Raw genomic sequence first — 27,546 nt, 5'->3', positions numbered from 1 at the left:
ACCTTCTGACAAGCAAAGTCAGTGGGGAAGCCAGGTTCACTTAATAACCGTGTTACTAACTTAAGAACTGCAGTGATTCGCTTAACAACTGTGGCAAGAAAAGTCGTAAAATGGGGCAAAACTCACTTAATCAATGTCTCACTTGGCAACAGAAATTTTGGGCTCAATTGTGGTCGTCCGTCGAGGACTACCGGTACATCCTCTAGATCAGGTCCCCTAAACCAGACATCCTCCAGATATATTGGAGCCTAGTTCCCATAAACCGAAAGCAATGTGGCTATTGGTTAGATGATGGAAGTTTGTCAGGGCTGTCTCAGATGCAGTTAAACCATGGGTGCAAGAGAATGGGTCAAATGTAGCAGTGACCAGCCTTGCTTTGGGGGACCCACATTAGAACTAAAAGCATAAAAGAACCATTGATAGATTCTGACTCTCACATAGGGATTTGGCCACCTACCACATGAGGGCCATTATCATAACACAGAGATCCAATGAGCAGAGAGTGGAGAGCAGTGCTAAGTTGCTTGGAAAAACTCCCTGTAATCAGGACTTCTTGAGAATACATTATTGCTCTTAAGTAGCCTAATTTTTTTGTCAACTTGGATGGATCCAATCACTTCCATTACATGAGCCTCTCCTTGAGAACATTCAAGTGCTGCAATTATTTTAATGATAGTTTGTTTAGATACTTTCAATATATTTTCCTCTGTGCTTTGCCGAACTATTTAGAAAACCCAACTTTTGTCTCTGTCTGACACTTTTTAGACTAATAAACACATAATGCTGTTGTAAAGTAATACTTACTTTGGTGACAGCCTTTGAAGAAAAAGTAATTTCATCCAGAAAATTGACAATATCTCCTGGGTAAAGTCTATCGAAGTATTTGGCACAAATGTCATAAGAATGCAGCCATTCAGATGGGGTTTCTGGAATCCTTTTAATCAGATGGGAATCCCCATTCCAGAAGAGTTTTTTAATCCAGGCAGCATAGACAGAGCTGGAAGAAAGCAACCTTCCATCTTTTCCTGGGATTTTAGAAACAAGCTTGGAAATAGGCAGAATATTTTGACTTGTGAGGACAGGATCCAAAGCTTCCAGAGGATCTGCATTTTCTTCTGTTAGTTTTTTATAATTAAGACCTATTAGCAGAAATATATGAGCAACAGGATCAACAATGTAGAAATTGCAATAAATTGTGAAGCACTATTTATGGCTGTTGGGATCTATTACTGGTGCATAATTTTCATCATATCACAGTATACTTTCCTCCAGTTTAGGGCACGGAATATTATGTTGTGCAAGGTTTTAATAGAGAAACAAGTAGGCAGAGAAAAAGAAGGAGGCATATCAAAGCCTCAAAGAAGACAATCATATAACCTCCCACCTCATGAGCTTTAAAGTTGTTACAGCAGGATAAAGTGATATAAATTTGCCACTCATACTACCACTCCTATACCAAAATTACACATTATAACATTCTTACCAGCCATCAATATGTTCAAAGGGCACTAAAAAGCATTTTCATGTGTATTAAATTTTGTGTTTAAAACACCTCTGGATGGAGGAGTTTACCTGTGGGTGAATTATGTTCTATTTAATCTTTCTTAGATGGCACATTCCTATACATGTTTGTTTAGAAATAAATCCCATGGGACAAGTCTTGAATAAAAATGAACCATAACTTCAGTATATTTTTGTAAGTTTTTGCTAGAACTTGGAGCAGGCATGTGGGGAAATGGATGTTATCTAGGGCCAAAACTTCATTAAAACCACTTCATGACATCAGTTGTGCACCTCTCCTAAATCAGGGCTTTTCAACCTTTTCACCCATTGTACCACTTTTAGGATATGGCAACATCCGAGTATCACGTCACCTAGCAAGGTGTCACAAACTTGACAAAAAAAAAGAAAAAAGTAAAAAAGTGATGAAGTACAGGTAGTCCTCAACTTACAACAGTTTACTTAGTGACTGTTCGAAGTTACAATGGCACTGAAAAAAGTGCCCTCCAAGCCACAGCCGAGCAAAACACCTGCCTGCCTGCCCAGCAGCGTTCCTCCTCCTGTCTGAGGTTTTCATTGTTGTGAGCATTTCTGTTGAGGATTGGGGTGGGGTGGAGTGGGGGTGGGTGTTTGGTTTTTATTCCCCCTCCCGTCTGATGGGTGGGGTTGCAGCAGGTTTTGGTCACTTCACATGACCCTGGGACACTGTGACCATCATAAATCAGTTGCCAAGCATCTGAATGTAAATCACAAGACCGTGGAGATGCTGCAACATTCCAGCTGATTGACACTTCTTCTGGGCTCAGCAGAAGCGCCAGGATCAGCGCCGAGCACCAGCTGGAACCTGGTGCTGATCCTGGCGTTTCCGCTGAGCCCTGAAAGCCCTGTAGCTCCAGCTGTCTCTTGCTCAGGCTTGTGCGGTGCTGCCATTGGTTCAGCTCATTCCCCTCCCCCGCTACCACTTTTCTAGTATGGTCACGTACCACCTGCCAGGTGCCAATGTACTCCAGGTGGTACCCGTACCATTGGTTGAAAAGCCCTGTCCTAAATGTCGCCCATTTCAACAGGAATGATGTGAGCAGCCATGATTTTCTAAACTCTCTTCACATTATTTCATTATTTATTTTCCCCAATGGGAAAAATATGCATTGGACAGGAAGAAAGAATCAAGATTTGACTATGTCTTCTCTGGTTGATAGTCCTCTGGCCTGATCTTTTCTCAGCTAAAAAACAACAACCCATAGGTGGAGTGCATCCTGCAATCCATCTGCAATGGGAAAAAGCAGGTTGGGTAAAGTGGATCTTCTATTGCCTCACTGTTTGTACCTGAAAGGTACAGATTACCAAAAAAAAAAAAAAAGATTTTGCTCCCCATCATATTGGACAGGTCAGTCTAAAAGGGTAGAATAGCCCAGAGAGTTTTAAAGCAGCAGCTCCCAGCCTTTTCTATGTATAGGCAACTAAACTAAAAAAAACCAAAAAAAAGTCAAAGGTTATATGCAACAACACCGGCAGTGCCATTACGTATGCATATGATTACTCCACTGTTTCTGGAACCATTTTTTTAAAAAAAAAATAAGAATAACAGAAAAAATGACAAAACCATTTTTTGAGAAATGGTAGTCAGCATTAAAGTCTTGGGATATCAGTCTAATGCTCAAACTGAGGCAGTAGATGCTATCTCAATATAAAATATACATTTTAACCCATATATAATATGAATCAAGTCAACCTATGTAGTATTACCATGAATTTAAGATAATATTTCCCCATAGGAAGACTAGATTATTAAAAAAATATACAAGAATCTTGTCCATTTCCCATTTTCCTCCCTAATCTGTTCTATCAAGATGGCCAATCATGGTGCTATCTATCTATCTATCTATCTATCTATCTATCTATCTATCTATCTATCTATCTATCCATCCATCCATCCATCCATCCATCCATCCATCCATGAATATCAGTGTCTGTGTTCATCTGCAAGAAGCCATCACTGTAAAGCACAAAGCCATGACAAAAATATACCTTTATATCAATCAGTAAGTATCAATTACCAGTCTGTAAAGTAATGTATATTAATCACCAAATTAATTGATCTCCACATGCAACTTTCTTTCTCTGATACTCACAAACTAATCTCAGGCAGAAACAAGCAACTACACAGAAGATTAAATTCATCAAATAAGTGCTGAACTGCAGCCTAATCTTTAAAGACATCCAGCTTTGCTAAGCAGTTATGAATATTAACACCTTGTACCTGGGGCAACCGCCTTGAATTTTTTCAGTAGTCGTATGTGAGTTTCAAGTTTGATGGTATCTTTCACAAATTCAGAACAAGCACAGTTCTCAAGAAGTGTGAAATAGTAGAGCAAGCGCTGGTGATCCTTTCCTTCAATGATAGGATATACATATTTGGTCATATGCTCATGAAAGGCTTTGGGAACAGTTTTCAGAGACTCAAATAGAGCAAGATTTTTTGCTCGGTCTTCTATTGCAGCTGTGGACAAACTGCATGGAAAGCAAAAGAAAATGTAATAAATAAAACCACCCACTTAATCAATTTATCAATTTAATTTTTGCTAAATACTGGATGATGTTATCCATATTAAGTATGAAAAGATTTTCAAAAAGAGAGCTTCTTTCAATAAAATCCTCAGCTATCATCTGCAAACCAGTTGTTTAGCTCATAAGCACAATTATTCAGTTCTAAAAACTCAGCAATTTCTTGAAGGACGTAATAAAAAAAAATCCAAATATTTAAACATGATGCTCTAATAATTTAATAATTATAAGCTTTTATTTTTAATTTAGAACAGTAGTACTACATAGCAAGAAAAAAATAAATAAAAGAAACAATGAAAATGGTGCAAGACAACATTTATTAAAATTAATTTTGATTTTAAGCAATAGAAACAAGAAAAAACCCTAAATATAATTTCTTGCTTTGGTAAGGATTTTGTCCATGAATCAAAATTGTGTGCTTTTCTAATAATGCTGCACTTTAAGGTAGAATAGAACAGAACAGAATGGAATGGAATAGAATAATCAGAGTTGGAAGGGACCTTGACGCCTACTCAAGCAAGAGACCTTATACCATTTCAGAGATGTGGCTGTCATGTCTCTTCTTAAAAGCCTCCAGCAATGGAGCACCCACAACTTCTGAAGGCAAGCTGTTCCATTGGTTCATTGTTCTCACTGTCAGAAGGTTTCTTCTTAATTCCAGATTGGATTTCTCTTTGATTAATTTCCACCCATTGTTTCTTGTCTTGCCTTTGGGTGCTTTGGAAAATAGGTTGACCCCCCCCCCCACACACACACTTTCTTTGTGGCAGTCCTTCAAATATTGGAATACTGCTATCATGTCTCCCCCGGTTCTTTTTTTCACTAGAGTAGCCATACCCCATTCCTGCAACTGTTTTTATATGTTTTAGTCTCCAGTCCCCTAATCATCTTTGTTGCTCTTCTCTGCACTTTTTCCAAAGTCTCAACATCTTTTTTTATAATGTAGTGACCAAAACTGGATGCAATATTCCAGATATGGTCTTGCTAAGGCTTTGTAAAGTGGTACTACTACTTCACGTGATCTTGATTCAGTATAATGGTATAAGGAATATTCAGTATAATAACAGTATAATAGGACTGTTTTCCTTTTGCTTTTATCCCTACTTCATTTAGGCTTCTACTTGTACTTTTAAGAAGCACCATCTGTTTCCACTCACTATCTGCTTCCATGCCTCATAGCCCCCTGGTCAAAGGTGAATCACTTAAGTATTCATCCAGGTCCATGTTATTAGATGGCTTCCTTATTGATGTAAAATTGGTTCAACATTCAGCAGGCTTCTTTTTATCTAAGCCGGGTGGTTGCTTAGCAACGTGTACATGCTGCTGTAGCTAAATTTCTCCTGAAATTATATGCAACAGCAATAGGACCTATATATTAACTAATGATTTTCTAAACATACTGAAAATTAAGCACTCAGCCAATTTGCCTGTAGCTTTCTACTTTGTGTCATTGCAAAGGGAACTTACATATCAGTGCAATGAAGAATGAGGTAAGGACAGACAAACACAGACTGGATTCAGACCTACTAACCTATAGTTTGCCAACAATTTTTAAGAAGATTTTTATCCTGCCATTTTTTCCATATGCAACTCCAGGTGGCAAACATACCAACAGTCCTTCTTCTTCCTATAACTGGGTTCTCATCTCACAAGAAGGCAATTTTAACAAGCTATATATCTAAACTGATAAATTGTTAACCAAGGCACATTGCAAATAGGTCTGATATGAAAACTTGGTCATGATCTATTTTTCCTTCCCTTAAAATTCCAGGTGTAAAGAACAAATAGTTTCAAGAGAAGGAAGAAAAGTTACTGAACAACGTGCCAGAAAGAAATATCAGAAATATCTGATCTCTATGTTTTAAGACTGTAGATGTCACCAGGCTTTGCCATTATGATGGTAACTTAAGATAGGAAAGCTGGACACTTACAACATATGGAAGGCACCAGGTTGTGTACTCTAACGTGAAACGGATGATGTTTAATTTTTATCATTTCATTTTTATAAAATCACTTAAAAGGCACATTCACAACATTGTAATATTAATAACAAAGCTAGTATACAATTCAAGCAGATAAGCAAGCACCCTAACACATAATATTCCATGACCTCTTGTGACCTAGTTTCAAAGTTCTGATAGCGCCCTCCCAGTTTATATAGCTTATATAATCCCACTGTACATCGGTTATATAAATCTCCCCCATGATTATATTTTGGGTGCTTGGTAACCACCCCACATTTACAGCTATTTGCAGCACCCACAGCCAAGTAACCATAATTTATGAAGATTCTGGCTGGAAACCCCAGCATTTACTTTCATTTCTAGCAGAAAACACCCATTGGGTAAAATGGATTTGTTTCATGACCACAGCAAAACAGTTGTAAAATTGAGCATGGTCACATGATGACCCAGTTATCAATTGGCACAACTTATAACTATAATTCTGGGCTGAGTTATGGTTGTAAGTCCAGGACTACTATTATTCATTAAATAAGAAGAAAAAATGCATATACAATGCATGTGTATTTCTATATATGATAAACGGGTTTCTTAGCTATTCAAAAACAATTAATCTGGTGTTCTTCTTTTCTAGCAGTCGTACTTGTATATTTTGAATCGCTGCCTTGCTGCATGACCCACTTGTGCTACGGTTGCAGATGATGGGTAGATGGCTTGACATTGTCCCATAGAGTTCTATGATACAAAGCAGCATTCTTGCTTTTTTAAGTACTGGTAAGTCATCCAGGTCCTGAGGCAGTAAGCATCCCCAAACCATGACACTTCCATATGCATACTTGACAATGAATATGAGGCTCTTATAGTAAAATGTGGTGTTTGACTCGAATAACACCAAAGTAGATCTAATAACACCAATGTAGCTTGAAAATTTCCAAGTTTGAGTCATTTGTCCAGCGAGGCCTGAATGTTCAGCTACGTCTTTTTTTTAGTAAAGTTAACATCAGCATCAATCTTCTTCTTAGTAAGCAGATTCTTCTGTCTTGTAACTCTCCTATCAATCTCACTTTTACCATACTTTTCTGAAGATGGACTCGGGGAAGAGAGGCCCATAGATCACTGGATGTTATTTTCAGGTTCTTGTGATTTTTCTGGGTAACTTTATACTCTGCTCTTGAGTTATTTTGTCAAGTTTCTGACTGTGGAGTGATAAAAGACCCAGAGCTTTAAAAATGGATTTGGAACCTACTCCTGACTGATAAAACATATTTTTAAAATAAAAATTGGAGGACTTTAGAAATTTATTTTATGTGATTATGCTGTGTCTCTTAAATTGTAATAAAACCAGACAAAGTTTGTGAAATTTATATAGGACATATTAGCCTTAAATGCCTAATAAAATATTCTTACGAGTGGCCCTAGTACACTGAAATTGCATGTTACGGTAGTTTGTTTATGAAAAATACGGAACAAGTGTTAAGCATTTATTCAGACTCTTTCCACATGTCAATAGGAGCCACATGAAACTCTAACGTTCAAAGAACGCAAACATTCAGAAAACCCAAAAGGAATTGAATATTTCTGCACAAAACTATAGATACTGTCTCAGCTAATGAGGTTGAGAATGTTCACTTGAGTGCCACCTTCTGGATACTTGCCATTAAAATAAATGAAACAGACTTCTATACTTACCCGCTGTCGCTGAAGAGAAATTCCAAGTGTGTCATATGAACTTCCCAGAATGGGACGTTATAACGCTGAGCCAAGGAGAGAGCAATACTGTACACATTTTCTTCAAGTGTTCTGGTTAATGAGAAGTCACAATACACATGTGGGGGAAAAAGAAGTTTAATAGCTATTAAATAAAAAAAACACAGTTGGAATAATAATAATAATAATAATAATAATAATAATAATAATAATAATAATAATAATAATAATAATAATACAGAACAGTGTCTGTAGGATCTATTCCTATAAGCCAGGGTATTTCAAATTATCCATGGAACCCTAAGTTCCATGAGGGACTCAGGTCCCCCCTCCCACAGTCCCAAAAGTTAACTTGAACACAGCCAATTTTCCATTGCTGGAGCTTTGCCTCTTGGTTCAGAGGTTTCCCTTGAATAATGAGTTCTATGGCCTGGAAAAGTTGAAACATCCTGCTGCAATAAAATTCTTCAGAAACTAAACTTTCATCCCTTTTTATTTTTCCCTAAAAAAAAATACTATAAAACATATTGCTCACAAGAAAAGGAGATTTTTTTAAAAAAAATGGATGAAAGCGTTATTCACATTTCAGTATTTTTTTTATTAATGTGAAATCAGCAGCGGCTATAGTTTGGAATCCCAGGAACATTATTTATGTATCTGAAGTCAAGCAAAAAGACTTTCATTAGATATAAAACTTCTCAAGCTGCAGTATGCATTACTAGTAGGGATTAACTAACTCCCACTCTCCTGTGCAGAAACAAGCATTTTCTCTTCACACCCTTATAATTCTTGTTCTTGATGTTGACAGTAAAAAAAAGCTGAAGAAGATAAAAGATAAAAAGTCTGACCAAGCCTCTGAAAAGCCGTCCTAACTGCATACATTTATTTGGGCAAGTTGAATATTATACAGGAGCACACAGTTGCAAGAAAAAGTATGTGAACCCTTTGGGATTACGTGGAGTTTTGCATGAATTGGCCATAAAATGTGCTCTAAACGTCATGTAAGTCACAACAATAGAAAAACACAGTCTGCTTAAAATAATACTACACAAAAATTAGCTGTTGTCATGTTTTAACATGTAAACATTCACAGTGCAGGGTGGAAAAAGTATGTGAACCCCTAGCCTAATGACTTCTCCAAGAGCTAATTGGAGTGAGCCAACCTTGACTCCAATCAGTGTGATATTGGATGTGTTGCTGACAGCTGTCCTGCCCTTTAAAAACACACACCTGTTTTCGGTTTACTGGTCTCAAGAAGCACTGTCTGATGTGAACCATGCCTCCCAGAAAAGAGCTCTCAGAAGACCTACGATCAAGAATTGTTGACTTGCATGAAGCTGGAAAGGGTTACAAAAGTATCTCCAAAAGTCTTGATGTTCATGTATCCACGGTAAGACAGACTGTCTACAAATGGAGAAAGTTTAGCACTGTTGCTACTCTCCCTAGGCGTGGTCGTCCTGTAAAAATGACTGCAAGAGCACAGCACATAATGCTTAATGAGGTAAAGAAGAATCCTAGAGTGTCGGCCAAAGACCTACAGAAATCTCTGGCACATGCTAACATTTTTGTTGACACATCTACAATAAGGAAAACATTAAACAAGAATGGAGTACATGGGAGGACACCACGGAGGAAGCCATTGCTGTCCAAAAAAATTATTGCAGCAAGTTTGAAGTTTGCAAAAGAGCACTTGGATGTTCCACAGCACTACTGGCAAAATATACTGTGGACAGATGAAACCAAAATTGAGTTGTTTGGGAAAAACACACAACACTATGTGTGGAGAAAAAAAGGCACAGCACACCAACATCCAAACCTCATCCCCACTGTAAAACATGGCGGAGGGAGCATCATGGTTTGGGGCTGCTTTGCTGCCTCAGGGCCTGGACGGATTGTTGTCATTGATGGGAAAATGAATTCCAGAGTTTATCAGGACATTTTGCAGGAAAACGTACGACCATCTGTCCGCCAACTGAAGCTCCGCAGAGGATGGGTGATGTAACAGGACAATGACCCAAAGCATACAAGTAATTCAACAAAACAATGGCTTCAACAGAACAGAATACGCCTTCTGGAGTGGCCCAGTCAGAGTCCTGACCTCAACCCGATTGAAATGCTGTGGCATGACTTTAAGAGAACGATTCACACCAGACATCCCAAGAATATTGCTACACTGAAACAGTTTTGTGAAGAGGAGTGGTCCAAAATTACTCCAGATCGTTGTGCAGGTCTGATCTGCAACTACAGGAAACGTTTGGTTGAGGTTATTGCTGCCAAAGGAGGGTCAACCAGTTATTAAGTCCAAAGGTTCACATACTTTTTCCACCCTGCACTGTGAATGTTTCCATCTTATGTTCAATTAAAACATGATAACAGCTTATGTTTGTGTAGTATTATTTTAAGCAGACTGTGTTTTTCTATTGTTGTGACTTACATGACGTTTAGAGCGCATTTTATGGCCAATTCATGCAAAACTCCACGTAATCCCAAAGGGTTCACATATTTTTTCTTGCAACTGTATATGACTTGTAGCAAAGCATTTAGAGGATTACTAATAGGTCCAACAGCTGCATATTTTGCTAATGAAATTTGAAATCAAGGAAGCGCTTTCATGAATGGGGAATTTACATCCTCACAAGTATCTGTACATATGGATCTGAGATAGCAATCCATACTCCCTTGAAGATAATGTGAAGGTTCTGATATTGTACTCTGAAGCAAACAAGATAAATAATTTTATAAGGTTTATATTCAAGGAGCTTTTATTACCAAGTCTCAGAAACATCAAAGATTCAATCAAAGCAGCTGCATTTTATTTCTCCATATATACATATAGTCCTTGCATTGCAATGGCAATTGAGACCAAACTTTCCATCACTAAGCAATGCAGTCATAAAATGCAACATCACGTCTGTATTGCTTAGCAACAGCAATCCCAGCTGTTCAGGTTGCTGTGATAACCTCAGGACTGTGTGGGTCATAGTACACAAGTGCCAAGGTTCATTTGGAAGATACTACAGGTGCTTCTGAGCATAGACAAGCTGGCAGAGGCTACAGGTGGGAATCTCTGTTTGGGCAGGCGCTTTTGATCATGGACAAGCCAGCAGGCACTTCTGAACCTAAGCAAGCCTGGCAAGGACCAAAGGAAGGTGCTATGGAATGAATGAACCTTTATTGTCAAAGTATAACCATGTATACATTGAGATTGGCTGAGCCTCCCTTCGTGCCCCCCCACTACCAAAACTCACAGTGACAACAAACCCACCATCTTGTTACACCATGTGAGCTAACTGCACAACACACCGGCCTCGCAAGTCATGGGCGGGCACGGGAGGGCATGAAGGTGCTGTGGAGTACAACACTCCTGTAATCTCTTATTCCGTACTGGGGTTCTTTGAGAAAAAATTAGTGGAAATGAATTATGGGAACAACTTCAAATCTTTCCTGCTGGCTTCTCCATTGACTTTGCTTATGGGAACCTGGCAGGAAAAGTTGCAGATGGTGATCATGTGACCACAGCTTGAGTATGACATCATAATTGCAAGCTGGGCACCTAGTACCTGAATAACAATTAAATGATTCCAGGGTTGCTGCAGCAGCCACAACTTCACAGTCTGGTCATAAGTCCCTTTCATTCAGTGCTGTTATAATTCTGAACAATCGCTGAGCGAGTGGTCATAATTCAACAACTACCTCTATTATGTGTCAAGTATATATTCATATTCCAGATCCACACAATAAGCCATCTTAGAAAATATGATCTAATCTCTTCTGCAAAAGGTTTCCCTAGAGAAGGATTTCATGATTGCCACGCAGACTTCCTAATACATGGTTTGGCAATTAAAGCTACCATATGTGGTTTTGTGTTTTAATCTACTTCAATAGTGAAAATGATGCTATGAAAAGCAAAATATAGGTGAGAATAACGAACACCATGATGTCACTGATGGTTATCCTGTGATGGTGAACTGCATGGCATGTGCTTAGAGATGGTACATTAAGCATTCACAGGATTGCAGTTACTGTTCATGTTCATGATTTAGCATAATAGCAAATTAAAGTACAATGAACCTTTTCCTAATATAAGTAACCTCCTGATCCTCACCATAATTGAAGTGGCAGCATTCAACCATAAATAAAAAGAATAAATAGAGAAAATTACCAATACATTTCACCCTTTCTGGTACCTATATAGACTGGAGTCTTCTCCTTTGTAAAATGTGGTATGCATTGCATTAACAATTGCATGTTTTTATTACACATTTTAAAAATACCACTAGATCAGCGTCATGTGACGTCGCGTGACATATCATGACTTTTCCCCCATTGCCGGCAATGGGGTGGGCACCGTTTCTTCATGACGCATACGGCCCGCGGGCCGGCAGTTTGACACCCCTGCACTAGATAATCCAACACCTTTTTAATGGAAATAAACAAAACTGCAATAATAGTATAAGTAATATCACTATTATTAATAAGTCATTAAACTGACTTTTACTGGCATTTTTATTATTGTTATTAAGAGCCGTGGTGGTGCAGAGGTGAGAATCCAGTATTGCAGGCTAACTCACTGTCCACTGCCAGAAGTTCGATTCTTCCTCACTGGCTCAAGATTGATTCAGCCTTCCATCCTTTCGAGGGCAGTAAGATGAGGACCCAGATTGTTGGGGGAAGCAATTATGCTGACTCTGTAAACCTCTTAGAGAGCACTGTAAAGCGCTGTGAAGCGTTATATAAGTCTAAGTGTTACTGTTATTACTATGTGATGAAAGTTGTGCACTGGCTTTGCTGGTTGTTGTTAGCAATTCTTGGTAGACTTTGGCTAATGACTGGGTTGTTGTATGGCTTTTTATATTGATTTATACATGTTACTCTATTCTTTCTTTGTTTTTATATAACTTAAAGTGTTATGAAACCACCCAGAGTCATGGATTTGAGATGGGTAGCTATATAAATTGAAATAATAAATAAGTAATAATAATACAAAATCTCTTGACTACAGTAAGTGCAGCTGAAAATATAGATTCAGGTTTGCATTTTACATATGGCAGGTTAAAAGATATACAAGGCATACACCACTTACTCTGCCAAACCTAATATGGTTTCCCTCTTGTATTGACCATCTGCTGTAAACCTTTGGACATCCACTCCTTTGCCAAGCCCTTGAAGAATTTGAGCCTGGGTGAAATCCAAGAGTCGTTCATTATAGTACTGAAGATGTTTAATCAGAACTGCTATTTCTTCTGGCCAGTCCGCACAGCTGGAGTTGGTAACATGCTTTGTGACCATCTGAATTAAATCTTTGGGGTCAGCCTGTAGAATTAATTCACAACACACTGAGATTTACATTTATCCAATTAAACATGGTTGAATGTTATGATGACATTTTTAATTGTCTTCAAAATATGGGGGCACATGCAGCATGCGGGTGGGGGGAACATCATACCTTCATACCTTTTAATAATTTCCAAACAAAAGCAAGACAGAAAGCTAGCAAATAAAAAAAAATCCTTCTCTTCAAAACACACTACTAGTAGCAACAATCAAAAACCATTTTGCAGATTCTTCCGCTAGCAAACGTTTGTACTATATGCTTTTCTTAAATTACAATTGATCACAAAAACTGACAGGGAATAATGTATTCTTTCTTAAGTAGGGGAGCCCTCAAACTCTTAAAGGTTGTTCTAATACCAAAATCCTTAAACATACTGATTTAAAATGTAAGAGTTCTGGTACCCTCAGAACTGACAAAAAAGCTTGAACATTTCTTTCAATTTTTCCAGGAAATAAAAGTGATCAGTGAATTCTTTTTCTTTTTAAAGATCAAAATATAGAAGCTTCTTTCAAAACTCCACGTCATTTTATTTTAAAGTAGGCAGCTTTATCTCTTTATAAGGAACTATTCCATGTACAAATGTTCAGTTTTTCAAAGATAAATAAAATGTATTTTTCATTCTTAATTCAGAAGTCACCAATTTGCAAACAAAGATTTAGATTTTACCTCTGGATGGATCTGAAATGAGCCTAAATGTTTTCCAAATTGTAGTGAAAATTAAATGTGAACAATGCAAATGCCTAATAAAAACTCCTGCATTTTATAATATTGCTTTATATAAATTGTGACTTTACCACTTTCATGGTGGGGTCAAGATCCAAAGTTCACTTCGTTCCAACAAGTACTGAGACATATTATAAGATTTCTCTACATCCCATTCTATTTTTATAAAATATTACTGGTTGCTCTTCCCAGTAATTGATAGTTACCTAATAAACCTAATAAAGTTATCAATAACCAAAACATCATTTACTTGTTTGAAACCATACAGCTGCATTCCAGAAAGTGTGTTCCACTTATATTGGAATTTTAAAAGCTTATCAATCTACACTGCTGTCTTGCCAATTTTTTAAGTTGAAGATTTAACTAGACACGCTGACAACAAACACATGTTTTAGTACACAGGTCTCTTTCTCCTGAACTGATGTAAAGACGGCTAAGTTGCTGCATCCTTTTTAACTATAGTAATTTTTCTCAAAACCCCTCTCAAGAACCACCACTTCAAAAGTTAAAACAACATTTTGAACCTGAAAGACTATTTTTGGAAAACAATCCTATACATTAACATTATTATAGCAATTGTCAGGATTGTGCCTATATTAAAAAAATGTATACCTCTCCCTCTTTATCAAAATCCAGCTGAACTGACAGGAAATACAAACACAAGAATTCTGAAAAGTAAGCAAGTGAACTACTTGGAATATACAGTATATCCACATATTAGCTTTACCTCATTTGGTACTCTCTGAATAAGCTAAAATGAATGCTTTTAGTATTAATGTCTGATCATGCTGCCTAGCAATTCTGGAAGTTTTATTGCCAACAATTTTAGTGGATCTAACCTTGTGGAAAACTGGGTAGCAATATTATTGGAATGTGTCACTCTGATAGTAGCAATCAGTGATAATCTTAAAAAGGTAAAGGTAAAGGTTCCCCCGCACGTGTGTGCTAGTCGTTTCCGACTCTAGGGGCCGGTGCTCATCTCCGTTTCAAAGCCGAAGAGCCAGCGCTTGTCTGAGGACATCTCCGTGGTCATGTGGCCGGCATGACTAGACGCCAAAGGCGCACAGAACGCTGTTACCTTCCCACCGTAGTGGTCCCTATTTTTCTACTTGCATTTTGACGTGCTTTCGAACTGCTAGGTTGGCAGAAGCTGGGACGAGTAACAGGCGCTCACTCTGCTACGCGGCACTCGGGATTTGACCCGCCAAACTGCCGACCTTCTGATCGACAAGCTCAGCGTCCTAACCCACTGAGCCACCACGTCCCTACGTGATAATCTTAGGTGTACTCATTTGTCACCACTTTCCTGAAAAAGTGAACTCCAGAGATGACCTATATATTGCATTGCATGGCTTACATCTTACATCTGCAATAAAGAATTTATCTGACTAGGATATATAATGCATTGATAGAATTAGATTCAGAAACAGAACTTGTTAAAGATTGTATGATAAAATGGGCCCAGAATATTCAAGAACCAATAACGATGGATACTTGGGAAACAATCTGGGTCAGAAATGTAAAATTTACACAGGCACAAAATTTAAGAGAGAATTTTTATAAGATGTTTTATAGATGGCATTTAGATCCTAAGAAATTGGCATCTATGTATCCAAATTATCAGCCTAAATGCTGGAGTTGTGGTTGTGATGATGCAACGTATTATCATATAAAAAGTAAACGTATTATCATGTAAAAAAGTAAAAGCTTTTTGGATTAAAATTTGGTGGAATATGCAGAAGATATTTAAGAAAACGATTCTCCACAATTATTTTTGCTGGGTATTACTATAGACTCTACTGCTATAGAAACTAAATTGATGTTGAATTTAATAACGGCAGCAAGACTTTTGGTAGCGCAATATTGGAAGAAGGAGGATTTGCCTACTATAGAAGAATGGACTTTAAAAGTTTCGAACCTGGCAGAAATGGCAAAAATCTCAGCATATTTGAAAGATTATTTGAACAAAGATATATTTTGGAATGGAGAAGATGGATTGATTATATCCAAAATAAATATGGGACTAAAAAGTTTCATTTAGCATTTGAATAAGTATTAGATTTATAAGACTTGTTATTATTTAGTTATTTTTAAGGAGAGTTAAAGTGCGATAGGACTTACAAGTGTTATTATAGCTAGTTAGCATATTATAGTTTAAGATTGTTAGGGTTAATACCCTGTATTTGCTCTGGGAAGTCGGGGGAGGGGGAGGGAGAGGGAGGGATGGGTTTTTATGTTTAAAATGTTTTTGTAAAACTCTTTAATAAAAAAAAAGAATTTATCTGACTATATTGTACTTGTCAGCTTCTGCTCCAAACAACCTTCTGAATATGCGCCTAAGCAAATGGAAAATCCAGACTCATAATCCTGCCCAGACTGAAGTCTAACGTTCATGTATTTTGGGAAAACTACATTAGGGATTTTGTTCTTTTATAGGATTCAAGATAAAAGGCCAATATTCAACTTTGCTAAGATATATAGGTTTCTCCCGATTTAGATTTAATTTACGCATTGGATTTATAGCATAGTTTTATAACGCATATTTATAGAAAAATATATATATAAACTAACCCTGTAAAGGGGATGGCATTCATCCTTGAAACATGGTGCCAAGTGAGCGTAGATTTGTAGACTATAGTAATAACTTGCCAGCTGGAGTGAGAGAGCTGAAGGAGACTGTTTTTCAAAGCACTTGTTGGCATCTACCACCTAGAAGAAGAAGAGAATTAATGTTGCTAACACAAAATTACACTGATGAGCATGACATATCTTTAATGACTGCTCTAAAATAATAACTGAAAGTGTATGGCCTTAATCTTATAAAATTTTACAATATAATATAAAATAAATAAAATTATGGTGTAAAAGGGCTGTGGAGGTTCCAATGGTTATCAACATATTGTCTACCATACAAAAAAAATCTTGGATGGCACTTATAAAATCTGCAAGTTGAAAAAAAAACACTGGTCATTTACAAAGGCCAAACTGCTTTGATCTGCATGTATATTATGCAAAGCTTCAGATGAGTTGATGTTCTCCTGCCTCTACCATCAACCTTCTTTTCTCCAGATTGACTGGAGGTCTACCGCCTCATTTGATTTTGGAAAAGATAATCCAGTACTTTTAAGTTGTTCTTCTTATAATTATTATTTTTATTAAATTTATCAAAATATAAAATACAAGTGAAAATAAAGATAGTGGGGAAGGGGAACAACGAGAGAGAGAAGTATGAGGTAAAGGGAAGAAAAGCAAAGCATTAACTTCTAACTCTTTTTGGTGCAGTACACCAAAATTAGTAACATTGCAGCTTCAACTTTTTACTTTTGCATACTTTATACAAGCCATTTCTATAATAACAAATATCTAATCAGCAAATCTCAAAATCAAAGTATCATTTTTTTTCTATCTCAAGCACAAAATCTAGAAGCAATAGTATTTAAAAGGTCTTATAGCTGGAGGCAGCTGCAAATCCTAATTCTATTTTGGCTATTTTATAATTTAGAAGGTGGGGGGGGGAGGGAGAAACAGTCTGAAATAAAAACAGTGATGATGGAATTATTTGTGAATGCCAACTCTGATCATCAGAAGTGGTTAGGGGAAGAAGTGGTTAGATTATCCTGTCTAGATGGAATTGGTCTCAGATGTGAATGTGACAATAAAATAAATAAATAATTCCCAGGCAATTCCCAGGAATTATGCAGTGTCACACATTATTTCTGTCTGTCTGATATTCAGAAATTACAACTAATTAATTCACTGAATGATGAATTGCTTTAGTAGGTTTATTTCATGAATTTATATACCCTTTGTCTATAATATTGGTCTACACAAAAGATTAACGTTCATTTTAGAAGTGAAAAAGAATTGTGTATATCTGGTAGCTTGTTCATGTGATTTTTTTTTAAAAAAATATCTTTTTAATGTTGGACCTTTAAAGTAACATGGTTTAGGATTTTGTTATCACTGATACGGTGGTTTGATTTTTGTGGTTCAATGTCAGTTGAATCAAAACTGGTGCCCTGAAAAGGCTAGTGCACTAGACTGAAGAGGAAGTATGATTTCTTCCTCCAGCAACCTTACATCAGATTAGGCTTTGAGATTTCTTCGGAACTTAATATAACAGAACCTTGCTTTTCGTTGAGCTGCAGCATACTACACGTTCACCTTGTAAAAGGGAAATAAATTCATATGCAATACAGGAAGCAGGTAAGAGATTAGAGTAACAAAAAAGCAGATCCAATCTGTGAACACACCTGGGGTAATGCAAGCAGGTAAGCAAGAGATAATGTCATGTCATTTGGTAAAGCTTCGCTGGCCAGCTGTAACAGGACTGCAACAGAGGAAAAGACGTTAACAGTTCAAATGTTTACATCTCCAACCTTTGAACACATTAGGTTCCATATTTTTTTCATTCAGTTGGCGACATAAGGGTCAGGTATACATTCAATTAATGTTAATCAGTTCAGTAGCAATTAATATGTAATTAGACTGAGAGAATGCCTTGGTTTATTTTCCAGTCAGGGTGACAGGGCAATATAGGGCAGATATTACACTGAACGGCTGAAACATTTCTCAGGCTGATTTACAAATCTGCTGGCTTTAAAACTAAAGCAACGATATAAAAGTTATGAACATTTAGAAAAACAGGCAACACGATCCTGTGAAATACATTGCCTCTGCCAGTCAGAACATCTGTATTTATCACTCTTTATGTAACACAAGACTCAACTATTAATCAAGTTTCTATCAGGGGAAAGAACGCAGCAAGCATATCACCATTTTATAAATCATTACTGCAATGAAAGGGTTATGGAAATATCTGAAATCTGTAATTCAGTACTCCAGCTGGTAAGCATTCCCAGTGTGAGGAAAAATACAAGCATCGCTGACAATGATTTCTGAGCAATACTGAGCTCAGTTGCCTTCCTCCAAAACAGATCGCTGGGCCATCAAACCAAGTATAGCCTGCCTAAACTGGAAATGAAATTACAGGATTTCTGTCTGGGACTGGATATGGGCTATCTTACCAAGAAAGCAGATTCTCCCAAAGCAATATAGACTTTCTCAATATTTGGTTAATGCAGAGCCGATATATTATAAAAAATTAAGTACACTTATCACCTAATGCCTGTTATTTATTTGTTAGTCTATCAAATTTATATGGCTGCCCATCTCATGAGAAATGACTCTGGGTAGTGTTCAGCAATAATATACATATAAAATGCAGTATAATAGTAATATAATTATGGTCCATAGCACAGTCAGCCAGATGTTCAGACTGGATTTGGCATTTTTGCCTATTGAATCCTCCCCAATGAACAGGAATAGGCAGATGTTTAATGTTTGATGGTGTTAATGGAAGTATACAGAAGTATTTTTTTTGTGCTAAGTGAAAAAAGTGGGGGAAAAAGATATAAAAGGCTTTTATTTTCCTCTTGTTAACATTCTGACCCAATGGAAACTGAACTAAAGTAAGAAGCTCTCAAGATTTCAAAACTATTGTTCAGAAAGCAGTAGAAGACTATGCATGAATTGTCACTTTGTTGATTGTTATTATGTGGCAGATCCAAGGTCAGGGATTCAATCCCTAGGATTTATAAGAGCTGGAAAAAGATACCAGCATGAAATACTAAATCAGATTAAATGAATGGCCTAACTCAGTACAATACAGCTTCTGATAAGACTTTGCCCAATCACAGTGGCTTACTTTTACTGTAATTGGGCTATTCTATTTAATTCTTATCTTAACTTTTGTATATTGTATTTTTATTGCATTTTATTGCCCTGTACACCGCCCTGAGTCCTTCGGGAGAAGGGCGGTATAGAAATTAAATAAACAAATAAATAAATACATTTTTATTTTTATCAAAATCATTTGCATTGTCTTTCTAATCTTTCCTCGCTCCAACTACATTCTGTGAAAACTGTCCCCCTCTTAATGCATTATATAGTATCTTCCTCTTATTTTCTCTCTCTCCCTCTTTTTGCAGCACAAATTTCTGCAGCACTTAGCAATGTAATTGTTTTAGTTCTGTTCCAAAGCAGCTTCCATGGCATTTCTTATGTCTATTTTCTGTCTTTCATTTCCCTCTCTTTCTCTCTCTCTTAGTTTTGTCCTTTATTTCCTTCCTTTTTGAAGATTTTCCAATAATGACTCTCCCTCATTCAAAACTTCGCTTTTGTATCTCAATCTACTATAAACAATCAAATCAATCATGTTTTTTACATTTATTCCTTTGCCATATATTCACCTAAATTGACCTAATTTTTAATCATGTTACCAACTATGACTGTACCTATTTTCCATGAGCACTGACCACGGCTTAAGACGTGGGTATCCAATTTTCCCTGCCTATACTATAATATCTGATAGATCTGGCGTGCTCTGAGTTCCAACAATAAAATAATAACAATAGCAATAGTATTTAGACTTATATACTCTATAGAGCTTTACAACACTCTCTGAGCAATTTACAATGTCAGCAGATTTCCCCCAACAATCTGGGTCTTCATTTTACTGACCTCAGAAGGATAGAGGGCTAATCAACCTTGAATCTGTCAGGATCGAACTCCTGGCTGTGGGAAGAGTTAGCATGAAATATTGCATTCTAACCACTGCGCCACCATGGCCTTTGGGACATAGAAGGCATCTTTTCTCTATCACCATGCCTTCTCTTTACAGCAGCATATCCTGGAGGCTTGTAGGGCCTCAATTCTGCAGTCCTTTGGGAAGGCCTTAAAAGGGGCCTTCAGGCAGACACCCGAAGATGGCAAAATGTGAACCTACCTGAATGCTTGCAGTTAAGTTTGTATGTTTCCCCATTTATTGTTTTATCCAAGTATGTTTTTAACCTGCTTGAAAGCCATCCTGAGTTGGATGGTTCTATAACTGAATAGATAAACTTTGTTAACATCTGAGAGTATAACATCTGCCTGTTCGGGCCAATATATGCATGGCAAAGGGTCTGGATATCTGACAGATCCCTTGTCTCCAATTTCTGCTTTGTATGCTCTGGCAGAGTGGGGGCACCCTGGAGTTGGGTGTTTAAAACACATTTGAAACAACAATAATAATAATATCTGGAAATATTCAATTTTTCACATCTGAACACCTTGATTTTAGAGAAAACCATCCTAACTGGAACTGTCTAACTGAAGGTTAGAAGGGAATGCATCATAAGAGTGAAGAAGATCTCAAAGTCCAAACTCAGCGGAGGAATTATCATCAAGGCAGTTAGCACCAGGGCAATTCCAATAATCAGATACAGTTGGAATAGTGGACTGGACTCAAGCATAAATAAAAAAAACCTGGATAAGATGACCAGAAAAATACTGACAATGAATTGTGTCCTTCATCCACTCAGCGATGTTGATAGACTCTACTTACCAAGGAAAATAGGTGGGTATGAATGTTGCAAGCATACCATGTAGCTGAAGAAGAAAAAGTCACTGAAACAAGTATACCATGAAGTACTGGAGAGACCAAATTGGCCTACCGGAAAGACCAAATGAAAAAGAGAAAAGAGATATGGGAAGATGAGGTATTACATGGCCAGCACATTAAAAAATAGCAGGGAAAGCAGATGGCAATGGCTAAGCTCAGGAAAGTTGAACAAAGAGACAGAGGGGAGAAGTCTGGCGGCAAAAGACGAAGCCTAAGAACAAATGCACACAAAATCAGAATCGAGAAGAGAAACAACGGACAGTAAGCATCGCCTATATAAAGAAACTGAAGAAACAGAGGACCACCTGATTAGCTGTTGCAAGAAGATCACATAGATCAGACATGTCAAACTCACGATGTCACTTGACGTCGTGCCAGCTTTTTCGCTATTGCTGGCAATGCGGTGGGCATGGCTTCCTGATGACGCGTCCGGCCCTTGGGCCGGGAGTTTGACACCCCTGACATAGATTGACTACAAACAATGGCATGACAAAGTAGCAATAATGGTGAATTGGAAGATCTGCAAGAAATATCATTTCCCTGCAAGCAAGCACTGGTGGGATCATAAAATACAGAACGCCAGGCTTAACAACTGTCGATAAGAAAGACAAAGAAGTCTGGATAGTGAATGCTGCAGTACTAACAAAAGAGAAAGAACGGAAGAAAATATCAAAATACAAAGACCTGGAACTAGAAGTAGAACAACACCATCGGCACTGACAAAATCACAATCAGTCAATTGCAGAAGGCAGCTTTAACAGCTTACATCCTACGATGATACTTTTTAACACCATCAAACACCATCTCCACATCTCAAGAGGTCCTTGGGAAAGAATTGATAGGGGGGTAAAAATGCCAAATCCAGACTAATCACGTGCAATGAACCATGATGATGATGATGGTGATGATATAGCACATATAGTAATGCCGATACATTATGACATCCTAGGTTCCTGGGAAGGATTCAATGTGTATGAAGACCAATATCAGCTAAAAAACTGTTGGCTGTGATTTTACATTGTTGTGTATATATTAATATATAAAAAATAATTAATATATTAATAGAGCACACTGTTATGTCCAGATAAACATGTGTATATTTTACCTTCTGTAGCAGGAAACGGATCGTGTCCTTCACTTTTAGTTTCTGCAAGCTTTCCTGTTCTCAACAATACTTCTGCAAAGCTTTCCAAAGGAGCATGCTCATACATAGTATAAGTTATTTCATTCTGTAGAAGAGGGGTTTAAAGCATAGCAGCCTATTTAAATATTTCAACTATTCCTAAAATTATTATATGCACTTAATATTCAATATGTTAACTTTTGACAATGCTAGTTGGATAAGATCTCATCTATTATCTACCCACAGAACACAATATAAGTCAGGTTGCTAGGAGTGCTTAAAAATACTAGTAGGCTTTAAACTTACATCTGAAAGATATGGATTATCAATCAAAGATTCGTAAAATGGATGGCACCCTTGCTTTTCAATTGTTGCATTTGCTCCAGAGGTGTTTTTTAATACATCTCCAAACTCTTGACCCTTTCAGAAACAAAAAGAAAGCCAATATTGAAATTACATCAGGTGTTAAGATATCATAAGACATGAGGACTTATACTTTAATTTTCCATTTCACTCCAGCAGTAAAGTAATGGGAAAATCTGAACAGCCACATACAAAGATAAAATGCATACTCCAGGACTTTGAGGTACATATGATATTTCTGTGTATTCTCTGTTGTCCTACGAAAGCCCATAACAAAATCCCCTATGGAATACAAAGTAATGATGCACTTAGCAAACCAAAGCATAACAACTAGAAAAATAAAATATGGTTTCTTCTTACATGCAATGGTCGAAGATAAGCTATTGACGTCTTCCACCAATGTCGATCACTGACAGCATGCAACACAGCCTTTGTGGTCAGAGTTGTGTTAGAAAGGACCTTCAGGGTTTTAGCTGTGGTCCACTGCAGGAGATCAGCAGACTGACTAGAGGAAAAGCTGCTATCAGCCTGTGAATTTATGCAATACACAACACATAAGCATTAAATAAGGTAAAGGTTCCCCCGCACATGCGTGCTAGTCGTTTCCAACTCTAGGGGCCGGTGCTCATCTCCGTTTCAAAGCCAAAGTGCCAGCGTTTGTCCGAGGACGTCTCCGTGGTCATGTGGCCGGCATGACTAGACGCCAAAGGCACACGGAACGCTGTTACCTTCCCACCGTAGTGGTCCCTATTTTTCTACTTGCATTTTTACGTGCTTTCGAACTGCTAGGTTGGCAGAAGCTGGGACAAGTTACACGTGCTCACCCTGTTATGCGGCACTCGGGATTCGACCCGCCAAACTGCCGACCTTCTGATCGACAAGCTCAGCGTCCTAACCCACTGAGCCACCGCGTCCCTAAGCATTAAATGCTATCTGCCAAAGAAAACATTTTTTAAATCAACACATGCAAAAAAAGCATAAAGCAACATCCAAAGGTTAGCCAATTTCAACCATTACATTTCCTGCAAGTGCCGATATGAATATGGGGTAACAAAAGCACATTTCATTCTCAGTTATAAATGCATATTTTAATACAGTACTGCAATTTCCAATGTGAAGAAAACACAGCTTTATTTAAGTATAAGCTTTCAAAATGTGTTTTAGAAGCTTACAGTAATCAGCTATTGATTAGAAGCCAGTTAATGAATCTTGACAACTGATAAAAAATTATTTTTGCTTTATTGCAAATGTTTGGATAACATAATTATACATTATAAAATTAGAAGCATTTCAGTCTCATTAAGATTATCATGGCTGACATTACAAACTTCAAACAGAGGCAACAGTAAACAAATAAACAAAGCTTTGCTGAAAGTTGTAAAAGAAAAAGCTATAATGTTTAGTTGTTTGGCAGAGTGCTATTCTAAAATAAGCATGATATTTCCACATAGTAGAACATTTGTCTAGTGAGTTAAGCTTATCTAAGAATTAATTATTGATTCTTAGAAGGAAGGCTGACCATAATAAGTGCCTATTAATATCCATAAAGCATTTTTCCTTGATATACATTTTTGTTAAAATATGTTCCTCTTTAGAACATTCTAATGACATGAAAAACTACATCACATGTAAGTATACACTTAGGGCTTTTCAACCAGTGGTACAGGTAAACCTGTGGTACATTGGCAAGTGGCAGGTGGTACGTGACCATCCTAGAAAAGTGGTAGCAAGGGAGGGGAACGGCAGCACCACACAAGCCTGAGCAATAGATGGCTGGAGCTGCAGGGCTGTCAGGGCTCAGTGGAAGCACCAGGATCAGTGTCAGGCTCCAGCTGGTGCTCGGTGCTGATCCCAGTGCTTCTGCTGAACCCAGAAGAAGCGCCGATCAGCTGGAATGTTGCAGCATCTCCAGGGTCCTGTGATTTACATTCAGATGCTGGGCAACTGAATCATATTTATGATGGTCACAGTGTCCCAGGGTCATGTGAAGTGACCAAACCTGCTGCAACCACCCAGCAGATGGGGTGAATAAAAACCAAACACCCCCTCACCCCATCCCCGGTGCCAATATCCTCAACAGAAATGCTCACAATAATTAAAACCTCGGACAGGAGGAAGAGCGCCGCCGGGCGGGCAGGCAGGTGTCCTGCTCGGCTGTGGCTTGGGGGGCACTTTTTTCAGTGCCATTATAACTTTGAACAGTCATTAGCGAATTGTTGTAAGTCGAGGACTACCTATACTTCTTCACTTTTTTCCTTTTTTGGGGGGGTCATCAAGTTTTTGACACCTTGCTAGGTGACTGGAGGTATTCGGATGTTGCCATATCCTAAAAGTAGTACAATGGGTGAAAAGGTTGAAAAGCCCTGACTTAGGGAAGCATGAAAACCAGAGAAGAATGAATTTCTCAACTGATCAGACATCCAGCACTGTCTTCCACATCTTCATTCTATGACCGGATATCTGACTTCATCCTGGAAACTAATCATGTAAAATTGAGGGTATTCTATGGCAGGGGTGTCAAACTCAATTTCATTGAGGGCCGCATCAGCATTGCGGTTGCCCTCAGGGGGCCGGGTGGGTGTGGCTTGGGTGGGCGTGGCCTACTGGGTGGACGTGGCTAGAGTGTGTATGGCCTACTGGGTGGGCATGGCCAGCTCTACATCGTTCGCATCAAGGGTGCCTATGGGGGCCTGGGCAGGAGTGGGACAGATCTGAGGATCTCTGGCAGAAGGAGGGTCTCTGGGCCAGGGCCAAGGCAGTGGGGGGCCATTCCCTCACTGTTGCCAGGATGGCTTCACGGGCCGCATGAAACCACTTCGCGGGCCGGATCTGGCCCCCGGGCCTTGTGTTTGACATGTCTGTTCTATGGGTTAAAAAATATATATTACACATCTCATTTGATGTCATGATCCTGGATATGTACGTATATATCTGGAAGGCAAGCTGGATGCCCTCTAGGGATTTGCCTGATTTGTAACAAGATTTGGTTAGATTTACAGTACAAGACTAAATGGCGGTGTGTATTTGGAATACCTAGGATTGGAAATGTTAAAACTGAACAGGACTGGACTTCCGCTTTTGGGACTGACATGCAATTTGTGTGTGTGTGTGTGTGTGTGTGTGTGTCTGTGTGTGTGTGTTTCTCCTTGGATTCACATCTCCTGCTCAAACAGGAGGCAGCAGCTGTGTCCAGGAAAACCTTTGCACAATTTTTTTTAATATGCCAATTATGACCTTACTTAGACCTGGATATTCTTTGGACAATTACTCACGCTTTGGTCACCTCTTGCATGAATTACTTCAATGTGTTCTATATGGAATTGTCCTTGAAGACCACTTGGAAACTTCATCTGAGACAGGCAGCTATTGGCATGCACAGCATGGCCATGTAAACTTCTGCTTCATGAGCAGCCTTGTTACTGGTAGGGCAGAGGTCCCCAACCTTTTGAGCACCAGAGACTGGTTCTATGGAGAAATTTTTTTCTGCGGACCAGAGGGGGTGTGGTTTTGTGTGCTGCCTGCATCCTGTGGATGGGGCTTCACTTATTTGCGCAGCCTGGTTGGTGGCATGCCGTGGCCCGGTGCCAGTCCACAGACTGGGGGTTGAGGACCCCCACAGTAGGATTCATGATGCAATTCAAGATACTAGTTATGATAAAGCCCTTTGTGACACAGGATCTAGTTATCTGAGAGAAAACCATGTTCCATATTTTGTGTATTATAAGGGAGAATTGGTATCCCATCTATTGAACAATGTCAACTAATGGGACCTAAGAAGTACGCCTTGCTCTCTGGAACGTTTCCCCCACCAAGATTTGTCTCTCCCACTCTCCCAACGTTATTCCAAAGAGCCTTTTAAACACTACTTTTCTCAGTTCAGAATTGGTACAGCTCCCCCCCTGTACATTATATGACATTTTTTGACAATCTGAATATTATATACTAATCAGAATTGTAATAGAATCAGACAGCTTTATTAAATAATTTTTTAAAGAAAAATAAACCTGATTTCTTGTTTTATCAGATTACATGGTTGCTACATCTAGATTACATGCTTGTTACAGAGAAAGAAAGCGAGTAAGTGAGTGAGAGAGAGAATATTGTTGAGTCAAGATATTATCTTTTAACCACATTACTAACTGCTTTGGAAAACATCTTAATTATAGCTCAAAGACTGTTTGGTTAAAAATTTCAAACCCATTCCTACTTAAAGTAGATCCACTGAAATATGTGACACTGATAATTATGATAAAATCGGAGTAACTGAAAATACATAGTTGATGAGATATATATTATCTAGTTCTTTGCTGGTTTAACTGATTTTATTTCTGTAAAACCATTTAAAATTCATTTTTATTTATTTAAGAAAAGCAACATACAAAAATAAGAGCTTCTCTCTTAACCACAGTTATGAAATAAAGACAAGTCTTTTACATACCCCTTTTGTTCCAGCCTCTTATACACAGTACGATTTATAAAGAGAAACTCAAGGTAACATATACATAACTTCATCCAACAATTATGACTTTATGTACTACATTGGGCTGAGAAATCATAAATGCCTTGGATGAATTTTCATTATTAAGTAAAGACTTGAAACTGGATCTTTCTAGTCCAAATTTTATACCTTACTACTAAATACTGATTGTAGGCAACCAGTGAATGCATTTTTGAAGCCTACTTTCTCTGCTGAAATGTAAGAATAACCAAAGGCTTCCTTCTCCTTCCTGGAAATAGATGACTTTGGACCAGTCACCCTCTCTCAGCCTAAGTCACCTCACAGCATTGTTGTGCAGATAACACCCAGGGGGAGGGCCTTCTCAGT

The 27,546-nt window shown here is 38.1% G+C and overlaps 1 protein-coding gene across 2 annotated transcripts in view; it reads right to left on the bottom strand.

Annotated features, from left to right (window-relative positions):
- Positions 1-27,546, bottom strand: part of NBAS (NBAS subunit of NRZ tethering complex) — a 175,961-nt gene that overhangs the window by 39,418 nt on the left and 108,997 nt on the right. For both annotated transcript variants that reach the window (XM_083348576.1, XM_083348577.1), the window contains exons 36-44: positions 23,082-23,249; positions 22,665-22,778; positions 22,341-22,464; positions 18,045-18,121; positions 16,363-16,500; positions 12,817-13,046; positions 7,716-7,826; positions 3,761-4,011; positions 805-1,139 (exon numbers count right to left, since the gene is read on the bottom strand). In XM_083348576.1, coding sequence (XP_083204702.1) covers positions 805-1,139; positions 3,761-4,011; positions 7,716-7,826; positions 12,817-13,046; positions 16,363-16,500; positions 18,045-18,121; positions 22,341-22,464; positions 22,665-22,778; positions 23,082-23,249 — 1,548 coding nt within the window. The remainder of the gene's footprint in view (positions 1-804; positions 1,140-3,760; positions 4,012-7,715; positions 7,827-12,816; positions 13,047-16,362; positions 16,501-18,044; positions 18,122-22,340; positions 22,465-22,664; positions 22,779-23,081; positions 23,250-27,546) is intronic.

The sequence above is a fragment of the Vipera ursinii genome, assembly GCF_947247035.1.
Source record: "Vipera ursinii genome assembly, chromosome: 1".
In the NCBI taxonomy this organism is placed as follows: domain Eukaryota; kingdom Metazoa; phylum Chordata; class Lepidosauria; order Squamata; family Viperidae; genus Vipera; species Vipera ursinii.
The sequence above is the reverse complement of the archived record's forward strand: the minus strand, read 5'-3'. Positions and strand labels throughout refer to the sequence as shown.